The sequence below is a fragment of the Bufo gargarizans genome, chromosome 4, assembly GCF_014858855.1.
Source record: "Bufo gargarizans isolate SCDJY-AF-19 chromosome 4, ASM1485885v1, whole genome shotgun sequence".
Taxonomy (NCBI): Eukaryota; Metazoa; Chordata; class Amphibia; order Anura; family Bufonidae; genus Bufo; species Bufo gargarizans.
The window spans coordinates 33,105,067-33,129,836 of NC_058083.1; the positions used below are offsets into that span (position 1 = coordinate 33,105,067).

Below are 24,770 nucleotides of genomic sequence, written 5' to 3' on the forward strand. Positions count from 1 at the left end.
GCATCTGTTAAGTCTTGCGGTGTTCTGATAACGATCTGTTGGCCCGCTTTAAAGGTGGCAAGGCCAAATGGAAAGAGCCATCTCACTGGTAGCTTGTGAGCTCTGAGTGCCTCTGTAACTGGCTTTAGCGCCCTGCGTTTTGCCAGGGTACTAGACGCTAGGTCCTGAAAGAATTGGATGCGTGCTCCATTATAGGAGATGTCCTTAGCCTCTCTAGCAGCTCTTAAAATAGAGGCAGTGTCAAGAAAGTTTAGCAAGCCGCATATGATATCCCTCGGTGGGCCATTTTCAAGTGGTTTAGGCCTCAGGGCTCTGTGGGCCCTTTCAATTACTATCTGTGTGGCCCCTCCCCGACCAGAGAAGCAAATATGGCGGCAACTGCAGATGTAATTTCTCCAGGGGGAACATCCTCCGGGACCCCTCTGATGCGGACATTCTTCCGCCTACTTCTATTTTCCTGATCTTCCAGGTTAAGAATCGCTGAGGTAAGTAACGCATTGTGGCTTTGCAGAGCATTTTTAACAGCATCGCTGCGACTAATAATAGCCGCCTGCGTCTCCTCTAGTGCTACCACGCGGCCCCCAATCTGCTTTACCTCCGTCTTTATGTCGGATAAGTCTCTGTGCAGGGGCTGAAGCGCCTTATAGAGTGTCTTCTTGAAGAAGGCTCTGGATAGAGGAAGGTCTGCAGGCTCCGTTCCTTCAGACATGGCGCAGGAACTCTCACCATCGGAGTCTTCTGGTGGTGCAGCGGCTCTGGCTCCCTCCGGCGCCATCTTGGATCTGTGAGCTGGCGAAAAGCTCCTTTTTTTGAGAAAACGATCCATTTCAGATTGTGTTTGACACGATTTCTGTGCGCCCTGTACTGTATCGCTCTTTTCTTTATTGGTTTTCACCATCTTAGGGGAGTCTATCACCCGCTAGACCGAAGCTGCAGCAGCGTCTGTGTGGAGCTCTGAGATCAAGCGTCCATCTCGGCTCGCGGCTAGCTCCGCCCCCCCAGTATACATACATTTGAGAGGTTTATGTATATTTTTTACTCTACACCTTTCCTTCTGAACTGTTCTAGTCCCTCCTTCCGTTCCTCCCCCAGTCTCACTACCTTGCCCCCGGTCTCTATCTGCACTATCTTCCCATTCTATAACATAATTACCCTCCCCCCCAGTCCCTAGTTTAAACACTCCTCCAACCTTCTAGCCATCTTCTTCCCCAACACAGCTGCCCCTTCCCCATTGAGGTGCAGCCCGTCCCTACGATAGAACCTGTAGCCGATAGAGAAATCGGCCCAGTTCTCCAGGAACCCAAACCCCTCCTTCCTACACCAGTTCTTGAGCCACTTGTTAATTTCCCTAATCTCCCGCTGCCTCTCTTGTGTGGTCCGTGGTACAGGTAGTATTTCGGAAAATACTACCTTTGAGGTCCTTGCCCTCAGCTTTTGACCTAAATCCCTGAAATCATTTTTAAGGACTCTCCACCTACCCCTAACTTTGTCATTGGTTCCGATATGGACCATGACCGCTGGATCTTCTCCAGCCCCTCCCAGTAATCTGTCAACCCGATCCGCGATGTGTCGAACTCTAGCGCTAGGAAGATAGCACACTATTCGGCGATCACGGTCTTTGTGACAGATTTCCCTATCTGTTCCCCTAATAATTGAGTCTCCCTAGTCTCACTGCTCAGGGTCACTTTCTTCTCTGCTTCCACTGAGTGGCCTCAAAGGTGACATATCTCCAAGCAGTACATCACCCAGCAGTGATGTGCCACTTTGGGACATTTCACTGTTGAGACCAGTCATTGGCTGGGACCAGAAGTGCAGTGCAGACAGCTTGGATGTCAGAGGACTGGATGAGTATGGATTGCTCTACAGGTCCCAATATCTGGAGTTTATATATTATAAAAGGAAGAGCACCTTTATGTCTCAAAAGGCTGCATTAAATACGTATATGTACATGTGTATATGACTTTTTCAGACACCGCGCTCCATCTGTAGTGAGAGTTGCCTCCATGGATACTGGAAAGTCCTACTGAAAGGAAAACAGAAATGCTGCTACTACTGTGCCCCCTGTGCAGAAGGCGAAATCTCCAACCAGACTGGTGAGTAGGGACAATTTCACATGAAAGTACAAATCTACAAGATGGGCATTAGCACCGATCAGACAACATTCATTTTCAGCTCTATTGCAAGAAAAAGATGTCTTCTGATGTAGCCAACATTATCCTGGCTCCAGGCATGCCAGGAGGGTCACTGTAACAAGATCACTGTAATATCATTGTGTTGCATTAACAGGTTAAGCCAGTCAAGATAACATTGGCTACATCTGTATGTCGGGTAGATCAGTCATATTTTGTAAGGTGCCATTTTGCTAGTTTCCTTTCCTCCAGGTGTTTAATATGAATATCATATAGAGGAATCCATATTTTTATCATTCCCCATAGAAGGTTTATTGTAAAAGGGATAAAAGTAGTGAAGATGGAATTGATTGTAAATTATTCGATATAAATTTCACAAAAATTCTTCTGCCAAACAAATCCGCAGTTTAGGCAATTTGCTTTTTAGGAATTGCCAAAACAGTGATTGCCATTTTACTGTTAAAATGCAAGAGAAATAGAGCGGGGAGGATGGGGAAGACGGATCACATGACTGGGAGAAGCCCTGGCTGGCGGGCTTTGCAGACAGCCTATCATGTGGCTGGAGAGATATTGTCCCGTCAGGCTCTGTGGTATTTCTGAAGCACAGATGCCATTGGGAACTTGTGTCACATGAGTCTGTCTGACTCGGCAGACCCCAATGACAAACTCAAGCAGCCATCTTAGGGTATTGCAGGGATAGTATAGGGACATACTTAGTTTGGTAGATTGAACTAATAGGTAGAAATGTCAGGGTTTTATCAGTAGAGAAGGAGAACATAGGGGCATTGTTCTGTGTGTTTACCTTACAGTGAGGGCATCTAGAGCTGTTCATGTAAATCTTGCAGAGCCTCAAAAATATATTTTTATCCTGTGCATGAGTAGCTAGCCTTTTTATCTTTATTCATAAAACCTCACCATTCACTAGTTTGTGTTTTATAGGCATATGCACAGTACCTCCAGCAGCATACATTTTGCTGGATATTCTGTGCATTTGCACTTTTTATTTTGTTACAAAATAGTTGCAATTTTGCAAAGGTTCAGCACATTTCAGTGCATCAATATCAGTGTGTTTCTAGAAAGGCCTTCTCCCCACCCATCCAAGGCTTCTTCCCCTGCATCACTGTGATGTCGGGGGAGGCAGCCTTGGGAAGTTAGGGGAATAGCAGACAGCGGGGAAATGTGGTGGACAGGCACTTTCAGGAAAGCCTACCCAATGGGAACCTGGAGGCTGTTTTTCATAGGAATAAAAGTGCTTTTCCTGGACATGAAAACACATCCAGATGACATAAATGTATGGTTATAATGTTTTTGCAATGTTCTGATGGCCATTGCTGGTAGCTATATTAGTGAAATTTACATGACAGACTCAGTTAGTAGGGGGGGACAAACATGGACAGTGAGCCCTTGGTCTAGAACCCAGCACGCTGTCCCTACCTACTTGCAGTAGAATCCCTATATAGCTAGACCGCAACGGGTCGACAGTCCCAACGCTATTTAAGTGCAGAGATGCACTAACAAACAAGTCAGACAAACAAAATACTAGAGTCGTACATACAGTACAGACCAAAAGTTTGGACACACCTTCTCATTCAAAGAATTTTCTTTATTTTTATGACTATGAAAATTGTAGATTCACACTGAAGGCATCAAAACTATGAATTAACACGTGTGGAATTATATACATAACAAACAAGTGTGAAACAACAGAAAATATGTCATATTCTAGGTTCTTCAAAGTAGACACCTTTTGCTTTGATTACTGCTTTGCACACTCTTGGCATTCTCTTGATGAGCTTCAAGAGGTAGTCACCTGAAATGGTTTTCACTTCACAGGTGTGCCCTGTCAGGTTTAATAAGTGGGATTTCTTGCCTTATAAATGGGGTTGGGACCATCAGTTGCGTTGTGGAGAAGTCAGGTGGATACACAGCTGATAGTCCTACTGAATAGACTGTTAGAATTTGTATTATGGCAAGAAAAAAGCAGCTAAGTAAAGAAAAACGAGTGGCCATCATTACTTTAAGAAATGAAGGTCAGTCAGTCCAAAAAATTGGAAAAACTTTGAAAGCGTCTTCAAGTGCAGTCACAAAAACCATCAAGCGCTACAAAGAAACTGGCTCACATGCGGTCCGCCCCAGGAAAGGAAGACCAAGAGTCACCTCTGCTGCGGAGGATAAGTTCATCCGAGTCACCAGCCTCAGAAATCGCAGATTAACAGCAGCTCAGATTAGAGACCAGGTCAATGCCACACAAAGTTCTAGCAGCAGACACATCTCTAGAACAACTGTTAAGAGGAGACTGTGTGAATCAGGCCTTCATGGTAGAATATCTGCTAGGAAACCACTGCTAAGGACAGGCAACAAGCAGAAGAGACTTGTTTGGGCTAAAGAACACAAGGAATGGACATTAGACCAGTGGAAATCTGTGCTTTGGTCTGATGAGTCCGAATTTTGGTTCCAACCACCGTTTCTTTGTGCGACGCAAAAAAGGTGAACGGATGGATTCTACATGCCTGGTTCCCACCATGAAGCATGGAGGAGGAGGTGTGATGGTGTGGAGGTGCTTTGCTGGTGACACTGTTGGGGATTTATTCAAAATTGAAGGCATACTGAACCAGCATGGCTACCACAGCATCTTGTAGCGACCTGCTATTCCATCCGGTTTGCGTTTAGTTGGACCATCATTTATTTTTCAACAGGACAATGAACCCAAACACACCTCCAGGCTGTGTAAGGGCTATTGGACCATGAAGGAGAGTGATGGGGTGCTGCACCAGATGACCTGGCCTCCACAGTCACCGGACCTGAACCCAATCGAGATGGTTTGGGGTGAGCTGGTCCGCAGAGCGAAGGCAAAAGGGCCAACAAGTGCTAAGCATCTCTGGGAACTCCTTCAAGACTGTTGGAAGACCATTTCAGGTGACTACCTCTTGAAGCTCATCAAGAGAATGCCAAGAGTTTGCAAAGCAGTAATCAAAGCAAAAAATGACTACTTTGAAGAACCTAGAATATGACATATTTTCAGTTGTTTCACACTTTTTTGTTATGTATATAATTCCACATGTGTTAATTCATAGTTTTGATGCCTCCAGTGTGAATCTACAATTTTCATAGTGGTAAAGAGAGGACCGTCACTCGCTTTAGTTATGATTTTCAATTAATTTTAATGGTCACATACAAGTGGCAAGTGACGCGTTTCGGCTGCTATGAGCCTTTGTCAAACATAGCAGCCGAAACGCGTCACTTACCACTTGTATGTGACCATTAAAATAATTGAAAATCATAACTAAAGCGAGTGCCGGTCCTCTCTTTACCAGTATCTGTGGATCTTCCCTGGACACGTGCACCGCATCGCAGACAGCGGAGTGCCGCCTGTATCTTCTCTGGATCTACAATTTTCATAGTCATGAAAATAAAGAAAACTCTTTGAATGAGAAGGTGTGTCCAAACTTTTGGTCTGTACTGTACACTCACCAAAAGAATTATTAGGAACACCTGTTCAATTTCTTATTAATGTGATTATCTAGTCAACCAATCACATGGCAGTTGCTTCAATGCATGTAGGGTTGTGGTCCTGGTCAAAACAATCTCCTGAACTCAAACTGAATGTCAAAATGGGAAAGAAAGGTTATTTAAGAAATTTTGAGCGTGGCATGGTTGTTGGTGCCAGACGGGCCGGTCTGAGTATTTTACAATATGCTCAGTTACTGGGATTTTCACGCACAACCATTTCTAGGGTTTACAAAGAATGGTGTGAAAAGGGAAAAACATCCAGTATGCGGCAGTTCTGGGGGCGAAAATGCCTTGTTGATGCTAGAGGTCAGAGGAGAATGGGCCGACTGATTCAAGCTGATAGAAGAGCAACGTTGACTGAAAAAAACACTCGTTACAACCGAGGTATGCAGCAAAGCATTTGTGAAGCCACAACACGCACAACCTTGAGGCGGATGGGCTACAACAGCAGAAGACCCCACCGGGTACCACTCATCTCCACTACAAATAGGAAAAATAGGCTACAATTTGCACAAGCTCAGCAAAATTGGACTGTTGAAAACTGGAAAAATGTTGCCTGGTCTGATGAGTCTCGATTTCTGTTGAGACATTCAAATGGTAGAGCCCGAATTTGGCGTAAACAGAATGAGAACATGTATCCATCATGCCTTGTTACCACTGTGCAGGCTGGTGGTGGTGGTGGTGTAATGGTGTGGGGGATGATTTCTGGGCACACTTTAGGCCCCTTAGTGACAATTGGCCATAGTTTAAATGCCACAGGTTACCTGAGCATTGTTTCTGACCATGTATATCCCTTCATGACCACCATGCACCCATCCCCTGATGGCTACTTCCAGCAGGATAATGCACCATGTCACAAAGCTCGAATCATTTCAAATAGGTTTCTTGAACATGACAATGAGTTCACTGTACTAAAATGGCCCCCACAGTCACCAGATCTCAACCCAATAGAGCATCTTTGGGATGTGGTGGAACGGGAGCTTCATGCCCTGGATGCGCATCCCTCAAATCTCCATCAACTGCAAGATGCTATCCTATCAATATGGGCCAACATTTCTAAAGAATGCTATCAGCACCTTGTTGAATCAATGCCACGTAGAATTAAGGCAGTTCTGAAGGCAAAAGGTGGTCCAACACCGTATTAGTATGGTGTTCCTAATAATTATTTAGGTGAGTGTACATGGGTCAGAACCAGTGGCGTTGTAAGGGGGGTGCGTGCCGCACCGGGTGACACCAGCAGGGCCTGCCGGCAACTTGCACACTTCTCATTTACGAATCCCAGGCATAGTCATCTGTATTGCCATCCTCAGGAGAGGATGTGTCTGGGATTCGAACCCACGACCTTCTGTATCAAAGGAAAAGCACTTACCCACACAGCCATAAAAGCTGCATTGCCACTGACTGAAAAAATATGAGACTTCTACTGTTATGGCTGGCTAAGTGTACAGGGTGGGCCATTTATATGGATGCACCTTAACAAAATGGGAATGGTTGGTGATCTTAACTTCCTGTTTGTGTCACATTACTATATGTGAGGGGGGAAACTTTTCAAGATGGGTGGTGACCATTTTGAAGTCGGCCATTTTGAATCCAACTTTTGTTTTTTCAATAGGAAGAGGGTCATGTGACACATCAAACTTATTGGGAATTTCACAAGAAAAACAATGGTGTGTTTGGTTTTAACGTAACTTTATTCTTTCATGAGTTATTTACAAGTTTCTGACCACTTATAAAATGTGTTCAATGTGCTGCCCATTGTGTTGGGCAGCACATTGAGCTAGTAGTTATGCACTGCCAGAGAGCTGGGTGGCCGTCCCAGACCTACAACCCTACAGCTGGGAAGACCCGACTGAAGTATCTCCTGCTTCAGTACCAGCTACAGAGGTAGGGGACCTCATAGACTGGTCCTGGGGGGAAACCCATATGGCAGGTGGAGATGGGACCGAGATCTCTCCACCGGCCCTACAGGGATGCTGGGCAGTCGGCCCAGATCCCCAACGGCAGCCGGAGTTTCAGGGAGTAGGGACAGTTGGTCCTGCTCCCCAGCGGCAGTATGTTTTGCAGGGAGAGGAGAGCATCGTCTTCATTCCCCAGCGGCAGTGTAACTTGAAGGGAGAGGAGACAATCGGTCTCTCTCCCCAACCACTGGGGGACAGCACCCCTAACTCCGATGGGGCAGATGGGACCACAGTCTCTGCACCAGGCCTACCAGGATGCTGGACGGCCGGTACGGATCCCCCACCAACCCCGCAGGAATGCCAGGAGGAGGAGGTAAGCGATCCCTCCTCTCCACAGCTGATCCGCAACAAGGTCTTGGGGGCAGGATTCCCTGACCCCATCCCAGCGGAAGAGCTGGAATCTGGGCATCTGGGGGTTGGCACTTGATACTGGCACATGGGGGGTGGGAAGGAGAGAGGCACTTGATACTGGCATTTTTTGGGGGGAGATGGCACTATGATACTGGCACATGGGCGGGAGGAGAGAGGCACTTAATACTGGCACATTGGGGGGGGGAGTTGACACTATGATACTGGGACATGTGGGGGATTGGCACTATGATACTGGCACATGGGGGGTGGCACTTGATACTGGCACTTTATTTTTTTGGGGGGAGATGGCACTATGATACTGGGACATGGGGGGTTTGGCACTATGATACTGGCACATGGTGGGGAGGAGAGAGGCACTTAATACTGGCACATTGGGGGGGGAGATGGCACTATGATACTGGCACATGGGGGGAAGAGAGGCACTTGATACTTGCACTTTTATTTTGGGGGGAGATGGCACTATGATACTGGGACATGGGGGGAGGAGAGAGGCACTTGATACTGGCACATGGGGGGGTTTGGCACTATGATACTGGCACATTTCTACTAGGGGGGGCATTATGGTTGGCTTTATTACTCCCCCATGGTATGACCCCCTAGTAGCAGCACCAGCCTCTCCCTGCTCTGCTATCCCTCTGCCCCTTCTCCAAATCCTTATTATGAAATCTTTCTCATTAGGATAAAACACAACATCAGCTCCGCTGAGCCCCCCAGCCAAGTGTTGAAGTAGTGTCCGAGATCCCCAAGGGCCAAGCCAAGTAATTGTAAGTTTTAATATTAAATATGTTTGTTATACACTTATAACATACACTGTGCCACACAATATACAGTATACCGCTACACTGTGTAGTCTGTTCTATAAGCACCATTGTTTTGTGGCGGCGGACAGAAAATAATCTGGAAGTGTCCCTTCCGAGACCAGGCTCTGACTGCTAGGGGGGGTCTGCTGAGCTAACGGATGCCCCCTATGGCAGTAGCACCACCATAGCCCCCATATATGGCTAAACAATTATTGCTTCGGGGTGAGGGGGGTGACACCATTTTCTACCGCACCGGGTGACACCAGCCCTTTCAACGCCACTGGTCATAACCAGACAAGCTATGGAGTACCAAACGAGATACAGAGAGTGGGTCAGAAGAGTCAGAGGAACGAGCAATCCAATAAGCACAGAAGCAAGGAACCAGGAACACAGCTAGTGAGTCAGAGACTATCACTGGCACTGGTGTATGGTCAGGAACAGGTTTAAATAGAGCACAAGTCCCTGGATCAGAACCTGATAGGTCCATTACTCGGAGCTCCATTAGTCAGAAACACTAGCGCACAGTAATAGAGCAGCTGAGCAATCAGCCCATTGCTAATATCCCCAGCACACGGCAGCTGCAAGAAGAAACAGAGTATTGCATCCTGTTGCTAAGGATGCTGTTGTGTAACCAGGGGGCGTGGCTCCAGCACCACTGAAACCCGTAACGGTACATTTCTTATAGACTCCCCCTTAAATGTATCTCCTTTTCGAAATGACTGTGTCCTTTCTGTGGACTTCTGGGAGGCAGATTGGAACAGTGGCTGGAAATGGCCCAGTGTGCTATCATTGTACCAGATCTGGTCCAGCCTCCAGTATACTGTTATAACGGGTATTCAGTAAGGCAAGTGGCGCCACCACCCAAATGAAATTCTGCTATAAATGTGGCATTAATAGCTGTATATAAAAATTGTCTAGTTTTTAAAATTTCACGCAGTTCCATGCCTGCACTCAAATGTAATTCTGCTACATGACAATAATACTTCTGGTCGGCTTTCTGTATAAAACTGTCCTCTTCTCAATCAGGTTGCACAGTTGTGTGATTTGTCTAAATTGTTATTGTCCTTTATGGCAGCAGGATTTCTTCTCAGCTCTCTGAAAAATTTGTCGTTTTGAAAATGTTGCCCAGTTCTGCACCTTCACAGAAATGTAATTCTTCTCTATGGCATTGGTAATTGGTAAAGACGCGGAAGACGTCTTTATATTTAATGATGCTATATGATATTCACACTTGGTTGAACTTGATGGACTTATGTCTTTTTTCAACCATATTAACTATGTTACTTCTAGCCACCTGTACAGTTTTATGTACATAAAAATTGTTTAAAATTGTCTCTTTGTCTTCATGACTGTGTGTGCCCTTCCTCCAGCACATACTCTGCTAACATGCAGTGGGTGTGGATCCATTTTACCAATGAGCCGGTTTGGTTAGGAGTAGAGTTGAGCGAACACCTGGATGTTCGGGTTCGAGAAGTTCGGCCGAACATCCCGGAAATGTTCGGGTTCGGGATCCGAACCCGATCCGAACTTCGTCCCGAACCCGAACCCCATTGAAGTCAATGGGGACCCGAACTTTTCGGCACTAAAAAGGCTGTAAAACAGCCCAGGAAAGAGCTAGAGGGCTGCAAAAGGCAGCAACATGTAGGTAAATCCCCTGCAAACAAATGTGGATAGGGAAATGAATTAAAATAAAAATTAAATAAATAAAAATTAACCAAAATCAATTGGAGAGAGGTTCCATAGCAGAGAATCTGGCTTCCCGTCACCCACCACTGGAACAGTCCATTCTCAGATATTTAGGCCCCGGCACCCAGGCAGAGGAGAGAGGTCCCGTAACAGAGAATCTGTCTTCATGTCAGCAGAGAATTAGTCTGCATGTCATAGCAGAGAATGAGGCTTCACGTCAGCCACCACTGCAACAGTCCATTGGCATATATTTAGGCCCAGCACCCAGGCAGAGGAGGGAGGTCCCGTAACAGAGAATCTGTCTTCATGTCAGCAGAGAATCAGTCTGCATGTCATAGCAGAGAATCAGGCTTCACGTCAGCCACCACTGCAACAGTCCATGGTCATAAATTTAGGCCCAGCACCCAGGCAGAGGAGAGAGGTCCCGTAACAGACAATCTGGCTTCATGTCAGCAGAGAATTAGTCTGCATGTCATAGCAGAGAATCAGGCTTCATGTCAGCCACCACTGCAACAGTCCATTGGCATATATTTAGGCCTAGCACACAGGCAGAGGAGAGGTTCATTCAACTTTGGGTAGCATCGCAATATAATGGTAAAATGAAAATAAAAATAGGATTGAATGAGGAAGTGCCCTGGAGTCCAATAATATATGGTTATGGGGAGGTAGTTAATGTCTAATCTGGACAAGGGACGGACAGGTCCTGTGGGATCCATGCCTGGTTCATTTTTATGAACGTCAGCTTGTCCACATTGGCTGTAGACAGGCGGCTGCGTTTGTCTGTAATGACGCCCCCTGCCGTGCTGAATACACGTTCAGACAAAACGCTGGCTGCCGGGCAGGCCAGCACCTCCAAGGCATAAAAGGCTAGCTCTGGCCACGTGGACAATTTAGAGACCCAGAAGTTGAATGGGGCCGAACCATCAGTCAGTACGTGGAGGGGTGTGCACACGTACTGTTCCACCATGTTAGTGAAATGTTGCCTCCTGCTAACACGTTGCGTATCAGGTGGTGGTGCAGTTAGCTGTGGCGTGTTGACAAAAGTTTTCCACATCTCTGCCATGCTAACCCTGCCCTCAGAGGAGCTGGCCGTGACACAGCTGCCTTGGCGACCTCTTGCTCCTCCTCTGCCTTGGCCTTGGGCTTCCACTTGTTCCCCTGTGACATTTGGGAATGCTCTCAGTAGCGCGTCTACCAACGTGCGCTTGTACTCGCGCATCTTCCTATCACGCTCCAGTGCAGGAAGTAAGGTGGGCACATTGTCTTTGTAGCGTGGATCCAGCAGGGTGGCAACCCAGTAGTCCGCACAGGTTAAAATGTGGGCAACTCTGCTGTCGTTGCGCAGGCACTGCAGCATGTAGTCGCTCATGTGTGCCAGGCTGCCCAGGGGTAAGGACAAGCTGTCCTCTGTGGGAGGCGTATCGTCATCGTCCTGCCTTTCCCCCCAGCCACGCACCAGTGATGGACCCGAGCTGCGTTGGGTGCCACCCCGCTGTGACCATGCTTCATCCTCATCCTCCTCCACCTCCTCCTCATCCTCGTCCTCCTCGTCCTCCAGTAGTGGGCCCTGGCTGGCCACATTTGTACCTGGCCTCTGCTGTTGCAAAAAACCTCCCTCTGAGTCACTTCGAAGAGACTGGCCTGAAAGTGCTAAAAATGACCCCTCTTCCTCATCCTCCTCCTCCTCCTCCTGGGCCACCTCCTGTTCCATCATCGCCCTAAGTGTTTTCTCAAGGAGACATAGAAGTGGTATTGTAACGCTGATAACGGTGTCATCGCCACTGGCCATGTTGGTGGAGTACTCGAAACAGCGCAACAGGGCACACAGGTCTCGCATGGAGGCCCAGTCATTGGTGGTGAAGTGGTGCTGTTCTGTAGTGCGACTGACCCGTGCGTGCTGCAGCTGAAACTCCACTATGGCCTGCTGCTGCTCGCACAGTCTGTCCAGCATGTGCAAGGTGGAGTTCCACCTGGTGGGCACGTCGCATATGAGGCGGTGAGCGGGAAGGCCGAAGTTACGCTGTAGCGCAGACAGGCGAGCAGCGGCAGGATGTGAACGCCGGAAGCGCGAACAGACGGCCCGCACTTTATGCAGCAGCTCTGACATGTCGGGGTAGTTGTGAATGAACTTCTGCACCACCAAATTCAGCACATGCGCCAAGCAAGGGATGTGCGTCAAATTGGCTAGTCCCAGAGCTGCAACGAGATTTCGCCCATTATCACACACCACCAGGCCGGGCTTGAGGCTCACCGGCAGCAACCACTCGTCGGTCTGTTGTTCAATACCCCGCCACAACTCCTGTGCGGTGTGGGGCCTGTCCCCCAAACATATGAGTTTCAGAATGGCCTGCTGACGTTTACCCCGGGCTGTGCTGAAGTTGGTGGTGAAGGTGTGTGGCTGACTGGATGAGCAGGTGGAAGAAGAGGAGGAGGAAGCCGAGAAGGAGGAGGTGGCAACAGGAGGCAAAGAATGTTGCCCTGCGATCCTTGGCGGCGGCAGGACGTGCGCCAAACAGCTCTCCGCCTGGGGCCCAGCTGCCACTACATTTACCCAGTGTGCAGTTAGGGAGATATAGCGTCCCTGGCCGTGCTTACTGGTCCACGTATCTGTGGTTAGGTGGACCTTGCTACAGATGGCGTTGCGCAGTGCACACTTGATTTTATGGGATACTTGGTTGTGCAGGGAAGGCACGGCTCTCTTGGAGAAGTAGTGCCGGCTGGGAACAACATACTGTGGGACAGCAAGCGACATGAGCTGTTTGAAGCTGTCTGTGTCCACCAGCCTAAATGACAGCATTTCATAGGCCAGTAGTTTAGAAATGCTGGCATTCAGGGCCAGGGATCGAGGGTGGCTAGGTGGGAATTTACGCTTTCTATCAAATGTTTGTGAGATGGAGAGCTGAACGCTGGCGTGTGACATGGTTGAGACGCTTGGTGACGGAGGTGGTGGTGGTGGTGTTGGTGGTACATCCCCTGTTTGCTGGGCGGCAGGTGCCAACGTTCCTCCAGAGGCGGAGGAAGAGGCCGAGGCGGCAGCAGCAGAATAGGCCGAGGCGGCAGCAGCAGAAGAGGTAGCAGGGGGAGCCTGAGTGACTTCCTTGGTTTTAAGGTGTTTACTCCACTGCAGTTCATGCTTTGCATGCAGGTGCCTGGTCATGCAGGTTGTGCTCAGGTTCAGAACGTTAATGCCTCGCTTCAGGCTCTGATGGCACAGCGTGCAAACCACTCGGGTCTTGTCGTCAGCACATTGTTTGAAGAAGTGCCATGCCAGGGAACTCCTTGAAGCTGCCTTTGGGGTGCTCGGTCCCAGATGGCGGCGGTCAGTAGCAGGCGGAGTCTCTTGGCGGCGGGTGTTCTGCTTTTGCCCACTGCTCCCTCTTTTGCTACGCTGTTGGCTCGGTCTCACCACTGCCTCTTCCTCCGAACTGTGAAAGTCAGTGGCACGACCTTCATTCCATGTGGGGTCTAGGACCTCATCGTCCCCTGCATCGTCTTCCACCCAGTCTTGATCCCTGACCTCCTGTTCAGTCTGCACACTGCAGAAAGACGCAGCAGTTGGCACCTGTGTTTCGTCATCATCAGAGACATGCTGAGGTGGTATTCCCATGTCCTCATCATCAGGAAACATAAGTGGTTGTGCGTCAGTGCATTCTATGTCTTTCACCGCTGGGGAAGGGCTAGGTGGATGCCCTTGGGAAACCCTGCCAGCGGAGTCTTCAAACAGCATAAGAGACTGCTGCATAACTTGAGGCTGAGACAGTTTCCCTGGTATGCATGGGGGTGATGTGACAGACTGATGGGGTTGGTTTTCAGGCGCCATCTGTGCGCTTTCTGCAGAAGACTGGGTGGGAGATAATGTGAACGTGCTGGATCCACTGTCGGCCACCCAATTGACTAATGCCTGTACCTGCTCAGGCCTTACCATCCTTAGAACGGCATTGGGCCCCACCATATATCGCTGTAAATTCTGGCGGCTACTGGGACCTGAGGTAGTTGGTACACTAGGACGTGTGGATGTGGCAGAACGGCCACGTCCTCTCCCAGCACCAGAGGGTCCACTAACACCACCACGACCATGTCCACGTCCGCGTCCCTTACTAGATGTTTTTCTCATTGTTATGGTTCACCACAACAACAAATATATTATTTGGCCCAATGTATTGTATTCAAATTCAGCGGGATATAAATTTGAGGCCTAGTATTTAGGCGCTGGGTGACCGGTATGGATTTAGTGACAGAATTAGACTTGGAAATGCACAGAAGCGTGTGTGTGAAGTTATTCTGAATGACCCTATGTGCACCTTCAATATTATATACCCTTTTTGGGATAGATTTCAAATAGCTCTGATATAGCAGAAACCACTAAATTATGAAATTGCTAAATTGGGAATTGTACTTCAACCCAGAACAAAAAATGTGCTTTGACGGACACTAAATATCTTGCCCAGCAACAACAGTACAGCGGTGGGTAACGAGAGATTTAGAGGGATTTAAATTTGAGGCCTAGTATTTAGGCGCTGGGTCACCGGTATGGATTTAGTGACAGAATTAGACTTGGAAATGCACAGAAGCGTGTGTGTGAAGTTATTCTGAATGACCCTATGTGCACCTTCAATATTATATACCCTTTTAGGGATAGATTTCAAATAGCTCTGATATAGCAGAAACCACTAAATTATGAAATTGCTAAATTGGGAATTGTACTTCAACCCAGAACAAAAAATGTGCTTTGACGGACACTAAATATCTTGCCCAGCAACAACAGTACAGTGGTGGGTAACGAGAGATTTAGAGGGATTTAAATTTGAGGCCTAGTATTTAGGCGCTGGGTCACCGGTATGGATTTAGTGACAGAATTAGACTTGGAAATGCACAGAAGCGTGTGTGTGAAGTTATTCTGAATGACCCTATGTGCACCTTCAATATTATATACCCTTTTAGGGATAGATTTCAAATAGCTCTGATATAGCAGAAACCACTAAATTATGAAATTGCTAAATTGGGAATTGTACTTCAACCCAGAACAAAAAATGTGCTTTGACGGACACTAAATATCTTGCCCAGCAACAACAGTACACCGGTGGGTAACGAGAGATTTAGAGGGAATTAAATTTGAGGCCTAGTATTTAGGCGCTGGGTCACCGGTATGGATTTAGTGACAGAATTAGACTTGGAAATACACAGTAGCGGGTGTGTGTGAAGTTATTCTGAATGACCCTATGTGCACCTTCAATATTATATACCCTTTTAGGGATAGATTTCAAATAGCTCTGATATAGCAGAAACCACTAAATTATGAAATTGCTAAATTGGGAATTGTACTTCAACCCAGAACAAAAAATGTGCTTTGACGGACACTAAATATCTTGCCCAGCAACAACAGTACAGCGGTGGGTAACGAGAGATTTAGAGGGATTTAAATTTGAGGCCTAGTATTTAGGCGCTGGGTCACCGGTATGGATTTAGTGACAGAATTAGACTTGGAAATGCACAGAAGCGTGTGTGTGAAGTTATTCTGAATGACCCTATGTGCACCTTCAATATTATATACCCTTTTAGGGATAGATTTCAAATAGCTCTGATATAGCAGAAACCACTAAATTATGAAATTGCTAAATTGGGAATTGTACTTCAACCCAGAACAAAAAATGTGCTTTGACGGACACTAAATATCTTGCCCAGCAACAACAGTACAGCGGTGGGTAACGAGAGATTTAGAGGGATTTAAATTTGAGGCCTAGTATTTAGGCGCTGGGTCACCGGTATGGATTTAGTGACAGAATTAGACTTGGAAATGCACAGAAGCGTGTGTGTGAAGTTATTCTGAATGACCCTATGTGCACCTTCAATATTATATACCCTTTTAGGGATAGATTTCAAATAGCTCTGATATAGCAGAAACCACTAAATTATGAAATTGCTAAATTGGGAATTGTACTTCAACCCAGAACAAAAAATGTGCTTTGACGGACACTAAATATCTTGCCCAGCAACAACAGTACAGTGGTGGGTAACGAGAGATTTAGAGGGATTTAAATTTGAGGCCTAGTATTTAGGCGCTGGGTCACCGGTATGGATTTAGTGACAGAATTAGACTTGGAAATGCACAGAAGCGTGTGTGTGAAGTTATTCTGAATGACCCTATGTGCACCTTCAATATTATATACCCTTTTAGGGATAGATTTCAAATAGCTCTGATATAGCAGAAACCACTAAATTATGAAATTGCTAAATTGGGAATTGTACTTCAACCCAGAACAAAAAATGTGCTTTGACGGGCACTAAATAACTTTCCCAGCTACAACAGGACAACGGTAACGAGAGATTTAGAGGGATTTAAATTTGAGGCCTAGTATTTAGGCGCTGGGTGACAGGTATGGGTTTAGTGACAGAATTAGACTTGGAAATACACAGTAGCGGGTGTGTGTGAAGTTATTCTGAATGACCCTATGTGCACCTTCAATATTATATACCCTTTTTGGGATAGATTTCAAATAGCTCTGATATAGCAGAAACCACTAAATTATGAAATTGCTAAATTGGGAATTGTACTTCAACCCAGAACAAAAAATGTGCTTTGACGGACACTAAATATCTTGCCCAGCAACAACAGTACAGCGGTGGGTAACGAGAGATTTAGAGGGAATTAAATTTGAGGCCTAGTATTTAGGCGCTGGGTCACCGGTATGGATTTAGTGACAGAATTAGACTTGGAAATACACAGTAGCGGGTGTGTGTGAAGTTACTCTGAATGACCCTATGTGCACCTTCAATATTATATACCCTTTTTGGGATAGATTTCAAAGAGCTCTGATATAGCAGGAACCACTAAATTATGAAATTGCTAAATTGGGAATTGTATTTCAACCCAGAACAAGAAATGTGCTTGAACGGACACTAAATAACTCGCCCAGCTACAGCACTAGGGACAGATTTAGCTGGATATAAATTTGAGGCCTAGTATTTAGGCGCTGGGTGACCGGTATGGATTTAGTGACAGAATTAGACTGGGATATGGCCAAAAAATGAACAGACTATTGCTGGTTAAATGCACTTGGTGTGACAGCTTCACCCTGATGTAGGCTTTAGCCAAAAAACAACCACACCATTGAGGGTTAAATGCACTTGGTGACAGGCGCAGCTTGCCCCTGATTTTGTATATGGCCAAAAAATGAACAGACTATTGCTGGTTAAATGCACTTGGTGTGACAGCTTCACCCTGATGTAGGCTTTAGCCAAAAAACAACCACACCATTGAGGGTTAAATGCACTTGGTGACAGGCGCAGCTTGCCCCTGATTTTGTATATGGCCAAAAAATGAACAGACTATTGCTGGTTAAATGCACTTGGTGTGACAGCTTCACCCTGATGTAGGCTTTAGCCAAAAAACAACCACACCATTGAGGGTTAAATGCACTTGGTGACAGGCGCAGCTTGCCCCTGATTTTGTATATGGCCAAAAAATGAACAGACTATTGCTGGTTAAATGCACTTGGTGTGACAGCTTCACCCTGATGTAGGCTTTAGCCAAAAAACAACCACACCATTGAGGGTTAAATGCACTTGGTCGCAGCTTGTGCTGGCGCACCACAAGACACAAAATGGCCGCCGATCACCCCAGAAAAATGAGACTGACAAACGGTCTGTGCAGCCTAAAAACAGTGAGCAATTGAGGATCAGCAGCTCAATGATCCACAGCTGCAGATCGATCAGTTAATCAAGTCCTTTGGAGGAGTTAATCTGCCTAATCTCGCCCTACTGTCGCAGCCGCAACCTCTCCCTACGCTAATCAGAGCAGAGTGACGGGCGGCGCTATGTGACTCCAGCTTAAATAGAGGCTGGGTCACATGGTGCTCTGGCCAATCACAGCCATGCCAATAGTAGGCATGGCTGTGATGGCCTCTTGGGGCAAGTAGTATGACGCTTGTTGATTGGCTGCTTTGCAGCCTTTCAAAAAGCGCCAAGAAAGCGTCACAAAAGCGCGAAGAAAGCGACGAACACCGAACCCGAACCCGGACTTTTACGAAAATGTCCGGGTTCGGGTCCGTGTCACGGACACCCCAAAATTCGGTACGAACCCGAACTATACAGTTCGAGTTCGCTCATCCCTAGTTAGGAGTAACACTAAGGGCATGATCCTGTTAGTCCTGTGGTATTCACTCTTTAACCCCTGGATCTTGACTTTGCTGAGGAGGAGCCACCAAACCACTACCAATTCAGATATTTCTAGTGCATTTGGTGGCTGACCAACAGAGTCGGACACACCAGTGAAAAGCACTGAAGGATCAGGTAATATGTGTAGTCTGGAGATGCGCCGAGGTTAGAGCAGGCAGCATACAAGGATATCCGTGAGACAAGGCTGAGATCAGGACAGGTGGCAGTAGGGTAATCCAAGAAACAGGTTTAGGTCAGGGAAGGCAACTAGAAGTCAGAGTCGGTATTCAGGCTGGAGTAAGGTAAATGGGTAGTCAGACAGAAAATACACTTTTGCATTTTACTAGAGACTTGAAAACCTAAAACTCAAGCTCCCTATCAGAGGGGAGGGCAACTTAAATACCTAGGGACAGGGTGGGAAAGGATTTGGACATGTGCATGCTGACCTTTCAAGAGGCTGAGAGTAAGCATGCATGTGCACTATAGAGCAGGCCTGGAAGCCTTTAAAGTAGAATTGGCTCGCAGAAGACCATGGTGGGTGGAACCAGAGCTGTGGAAGGAAGAGGAGTGGGGCCACTGTGAGTGGTGCAGTGCCTGTGCCTACAGGAAGGAGTGAGGCAGTGGTGGGGAAAGGATATCAGTACAACACTATTTCCTGACCCCATGGACTTCTGGGGAGGAAAATTGAAACAGTGACTAGAAGTAGCCCACTTTGCTATTGCCGAATTGTCTTGTCAATACTTCACTGTGATTTCAGAGAGAGGTTTCAGCTCAGCAGGTGCCGTTATTACACCCAAAAAGGCAACATTGTCCTGCACCATTGTCGAAAACATTACCTTTATCAAAATGATTCAGACACATGGATGCATGAGGATTTGCACACATTTTACCATGATGACAATAAATATATTTGCTATTGTTGACAGTAGATGTTTATCACCAACCTAATGAAGCAACTGCAGATAAATGTATATGTATCCTAAGATGAATGTGAGTAAATGGGCCAGTTGTTCTAACACCATAACATGTCAGTATAAAAACTGGCCATGAAATACAAAGAAATTGTAATCAAGGGGATGTTATGGCAGTTGGTGTGGAAACACTGTACCAACCAACCGGTTTGACTTTGGGCTAGATCTAAGGGTGTTATCCAGCGAGTCCGCAGATATTCACCCTTTATCCCGAAACAGCGATTTAGACTTCACTGCAGGGAACCACCAGGCCGCTACCTTCTGGAATAATCCCAATGTGGTTGGGTAGCTGGATTTTGGGAGTCAGAGACACTAGTTCAGGGCACCGAGAGATCAATCAAACTCATAGTCAGTGACAGGCCAAGGTCAGGACAGGCAGAATACATGCAAATCTGAGAACCATAACCAAGGTCACAGCAAGCGACACTGGATCAATATGAAAAATCCTGCACAGGTCAGGTTAGGCAACAGAGAGACAATCAAGAAACAGGCAGAGGTAGGCACACCGACCAGGGAAGGTGCCTTAAATATCTACTGGTTGCTAGTCATTGGTTGGTGAAGATTAGGATGTAAAGCAGCAGCAGTGAGCTTGAGCCGCCCGTGTAACAGGGGAATTATCATATAATTAGGTTTGGTAAAAATGATGTATAGCTATTGAAGGTCCGCAGTGCAGTGTCCAGATGTCCTCTCCAAATATCCCAACAACCGATTACATACTATCAGGACACTTGTATATTTCATTATAGTCATAAAATAAATATCACAATAAAAATTTCCTTTTGAGATAAATAAATAAATACATGTAATGAAAGGATATTTAATCCAGATCAGCTCCATGGGAAAGTTCATCTAATCCTATTAAAACAAAGCCTCATGAAGCTTTATAAGGGAAAAGGTTCAAAGAATCTGGGAGCCCCAATGCAAAGAGGCAAAATGAGAAAAACTGGCTACATCCTCAAAGGACACAAAATGTGGGTCAATAAAGGGGTCCTGTAGCTTTTTATTACTGGTCATGTATCCTTTGCAGAGATCATCAGCGTCTGATCGGTGGGGGTCCGACACCCGGGAATTCTGCCGATCAGCTGTTTGAGAAGGCAGTGGCGCTGGATGTAGCACCGCGGCCTTCTTGCTGTTTCCCGCAGGCCAGTGATGTCATGACTACTACTATAAATGGACATTTCTGCCAAATTTACAATGGTAAAATATAATAATTTCTTGATTGCAGATATGGGAACATGCTTAGTGTGTCCTAACGATCACTGGTCAAATGAAAGAAGAGATTCCTGCGTTCCAAGACCGATTGAATTCCTGTCTTATGGAGACACACTGGGGTCATCTCTAATTATTATAAATCTTACATTTTGCCTTGTGACTATAGTTGTGTTGGGGATATTTATAAAAAATAAAGATTCTCCGATTGTGAAAGCCAATAACCAGAATCTCAGTTTCATACTTCTCCTCTCACTCATCTTCTCATTTTTATGTCCTCTCTTATTCATTGGACGTCCCTCAGATATATCATGTCTCCTCCGACAAGTGACTTTTGGAATCATTTTTAGCCTTGCAGTTTCTTCAGTCTTAGCTAAAACAGTGACTGTAGTCTTGGCTTTTCAAGCCATTAAACCAGGCAGGACACTGAGGCAGTGGATGAAGAGACACCTCTCCACATCCTTACTTGTTATAGGTTCATCTGGAGAAGTTTTGATCTGTGTCCTCTGGTTGTTTTATTCTCCACCATTCCCAGATTATAACACTGGACTAGAGGTTGGAAAGATAATCTTACAATGTATTGAGGGATCTGCCATTGCTTTCTACTTGTCCATCGGCTACATTGGATTTCTGGCAATGATGAGCTTCATTGTAGCTTTCTTGGCCAGAAGACTTCCAGACACCTTCAATGAGGCTCAGTACATCACCTTCAGCATGCTGGTGTTCTGCAGTGTGTGGATCTCCTTCATCCCGGCCTACCTCAGCACCAAGGGGAAGTACACAGTGGCTGTGGAAGTTTTTGCCATCTTATGTTCCAGTGCTGGACTTCTGGGCTGTATCTTCATTCCCAAATGTTACATTATTCTACTGAGACCAGAACTCAACACAAAGTCCAATATAAGGGTCATAAGAAGACATTGTACAGGGGAATTTTGAGTTGTGATATAATGTACAAGAAATCACAGAATGAACGTAGCCCTGTTCAAGGGAATATGGTAGAATATGGTCAACTATTTAACAAATTTCACAGAATTACCATTAATTCTAAGACATAACTTTTAATTATGATTATTAAAATATTGGACCCATTAAATATAGAAATAAACCATAAAGACAAAAAATAAATCAAAACGACTATATATTCATGGTCTCCTTGGTTGTAGGAGGGTAACCAGACAAGGTGAATAGTCTAAAGGGGCAATATCCCTGCTACGTCCCTTATTCTGGTAGCCCTACCTATAAACGGAATTGCCGCCCCGATAGGGGCGATCCCGTGTCTCGTACCTCCTATAAATCCCTGGAGGACCCTAATAGCGGTGAGAGATAATGCTATTACTGGTATGGAGCCACAACTAGTCTATATTTTTCCAAAAATAACAACCAGTGTACATAAAAACACCCCCGTATAATGGAGTATAACAACACCCCGTGAGCAATAATGCACAAAATGAATGTACTGGATGTATAGTGTCCCTACGCGTTTCGCCTTGTTAGTAATAGGCTCCTCAGGGGACAAAAAAACCATAAACAGCAGAGTGTCCTACACCAGAAATAATAAAACTAAAAAGTAGATGCAGCGGTAGATAAGTATGACCATGATACAATTCATGTGTCTGAAAATGTGGTCATTCATACAGGAATCACATAGGCATCAATGATAGTTCCATGTAATTAGATATATCACAGTCGGGACTTGTTAACATGCCATCCATTAAGGCAATACTGAGGACACCACCATTCAAAGTGTAGTCTATCAATTCAATCTAGTACACAGGTAACCTCCCAACTCATTGGCATGTTTAAGATAATATATTATATGACAGTTAAAGTCTATAGATAGAAACTTGCGTGTCCAGTGTGATGCCCCTCAATCCTGATGCAGAGGATAGCCCTGGGAGATGGTGGTATCGCTGGTGAGAGGCTGATGATGCAGGCTCCTGGCGTCCCGGCGTGACCGCTGTGTCTGTACAGCTGCAGCGGCGTGCAGGGCTTCCCGGCTGTGCTATTTAAGCACCGCTTCCGGGTATGACGTCAGGTCACATGATGTTGATCATGTGATGTGTGGTAGCGTCCCTGGAGATGATCGCTTACTTTGCAGACCGCTCAATGCCTAGTTACCCAGCCATCATGCGGTCCGCTTTTGTAATTCTCTGAGATGGATATCGCTATATGTACATAGCCAGGAGGCACATCGGATTATGGACAGCATGAGTTTACAGTTTTGCAGTGTTCTAGACAATTTAAATTAGTGCTGGACTTCTGGGCTGTATCTTCATTCCCAAATGTTACATTATTCTACTGAGACCAGAACTCAACACAAAGTCCAATATAAGGGTCATAAGAAGACATTGTACAGGGGAATTTTGAGTTGTGTTTCCATGTACAGTTGTAGCCGAGCTAAACTTGACTCTGATAACACATGGCACAGTCTTATCTTGGTTTTCTCGTGACAAAAGCCATTGAAATCCATTGAAAAGTTAGTTACCTTTCTCTTCCTATTCTTTACTTAATGCGTTAACCATCAAGTTTAGCTCGGCTGCATCTGTATTTATTACTCTTTTATATTTGTATTATTTAGTTATATATCTACTCTCGTATCGGTCTGGATCTTCCTCAATCAGTTTTTTTAATTAAAGGGGTTATCCGAGTTAAATCAATATATGTTAAGGTGGCTTAAAACATGATTAAAAATACATTTCTAATGTACATTCATTATTTATTCTACTGTGTTGCCCTGCGTCTGTACTAGCCCCAGCTGGTAGCTCAAAACCACCCCCAGGAACATCAAAGAGGAAATCATTGTTCATAATATAGATATTGCTGTGATATAGCTTAGATACATATATGTGTCATATAGCTTAGATACGTATAGGTGTCATAGAGCTTAGATACATATAGCTGTCATATAGCTTAGATACATATAGCTGCTATGTGGCTTAGATACATCTAGCTATCATATAGCTTGGATACATATAGCTGTCATATTGCTTAGATACATCTAGATGTCATATAGCTTAGATACATATTATAGTCATATAGCTTAGATACATATAGGTGTCATATAGCTTAGATACATACAGCCATAATATAGCTTAGATACATATAGCCATCATATGATTGCTATATGTATCTAAGCTATATGACAGCTATATGTATCTAAGCTATATGACTGCTATATGTATCTAAGCTATATGAAACCTATATGTATCTAAGCTATATGACTGCTATGTGTATCTAAGCTATAAGACATCTATATGTATCTAAGCTATATGACGGCTAAGCAAAAAATGAAGAAAGGCGGCTTCAGAAAGCAATAATCGTAGCAGACACATTCACATCATATGCAGTGTTCGTTTACGCATTTCAAACATATCGTCCTTATTCGTAACATTGTATCATGGTGAAAAGCTTAATTTAAATGTTGACTAACCCCTCCTCCCAAAACGAGGGGATGGGAAAAAACATTCCATTGGTCATTCCATCATGACCACGCCTGTTACCCATCTACACAATAAATCTTATGTGCCTTTCACACTGGGATTTCGTCTCCCGCCCGGTTAACCCTTAACAATTCTAAATCTCTAGATCACAATAAAAGGAATTCATATACAGGCTCCAATTACCATGGCTAAGAAACAAAAACGCACAGTGTGAACGGCAACATATTACATTATATTAAAATCACAGCATGGTAACTAGCCACTTATGGTCTAACTCCACGCTATACATAACTGCGTTCGGATCCCTACATATACTTACAGGTTGAATCTATACCAAAAATACATGTGGAATTATATACATAACAAAAAAGTGTGAAACAACTGAAAATATGTCATATTCTAGGTTCTTCAAAGTAGCCACCTTTTGCTTTGATTACTGCTTTGCACACTCTTGGCATTCTCTTAATGAGCTTCAAGAGGTGGTCACCTGAAATGGTTTTCACTTCACAGGTGTGCCCTGTCAGGTTTAATAAGTGGGATT

The 24,770-nt window shown here is 45.4% G+C and overlaps 1 protein-coding gene across 1 annotated transcript; it reads left to right on the plus strand.

The window, feature by feature from the left end:
- The first annotated feature begins 707 nt into the window (after positions 1–707).
- Positions 708–21,725, plus strand: LOC122935165 (vomeronasal type-2 receptor 26-like). Its single transcript, XM_044290929.1, has 4 exons — positions 708–784; positions 904–940; positions 1,970–2,093; positions 20,806–21,725. The coding sequence occupies exons 1-4, from the start codon at positions 708–710 to the stop codon at positions 21,723–21,725; spliced, it is 1,158 nt and encodes a 385-aa protein (XP_044146864.1).
- Positions 21,726–24,770: the final 3,045 nt, after the last annotated feature.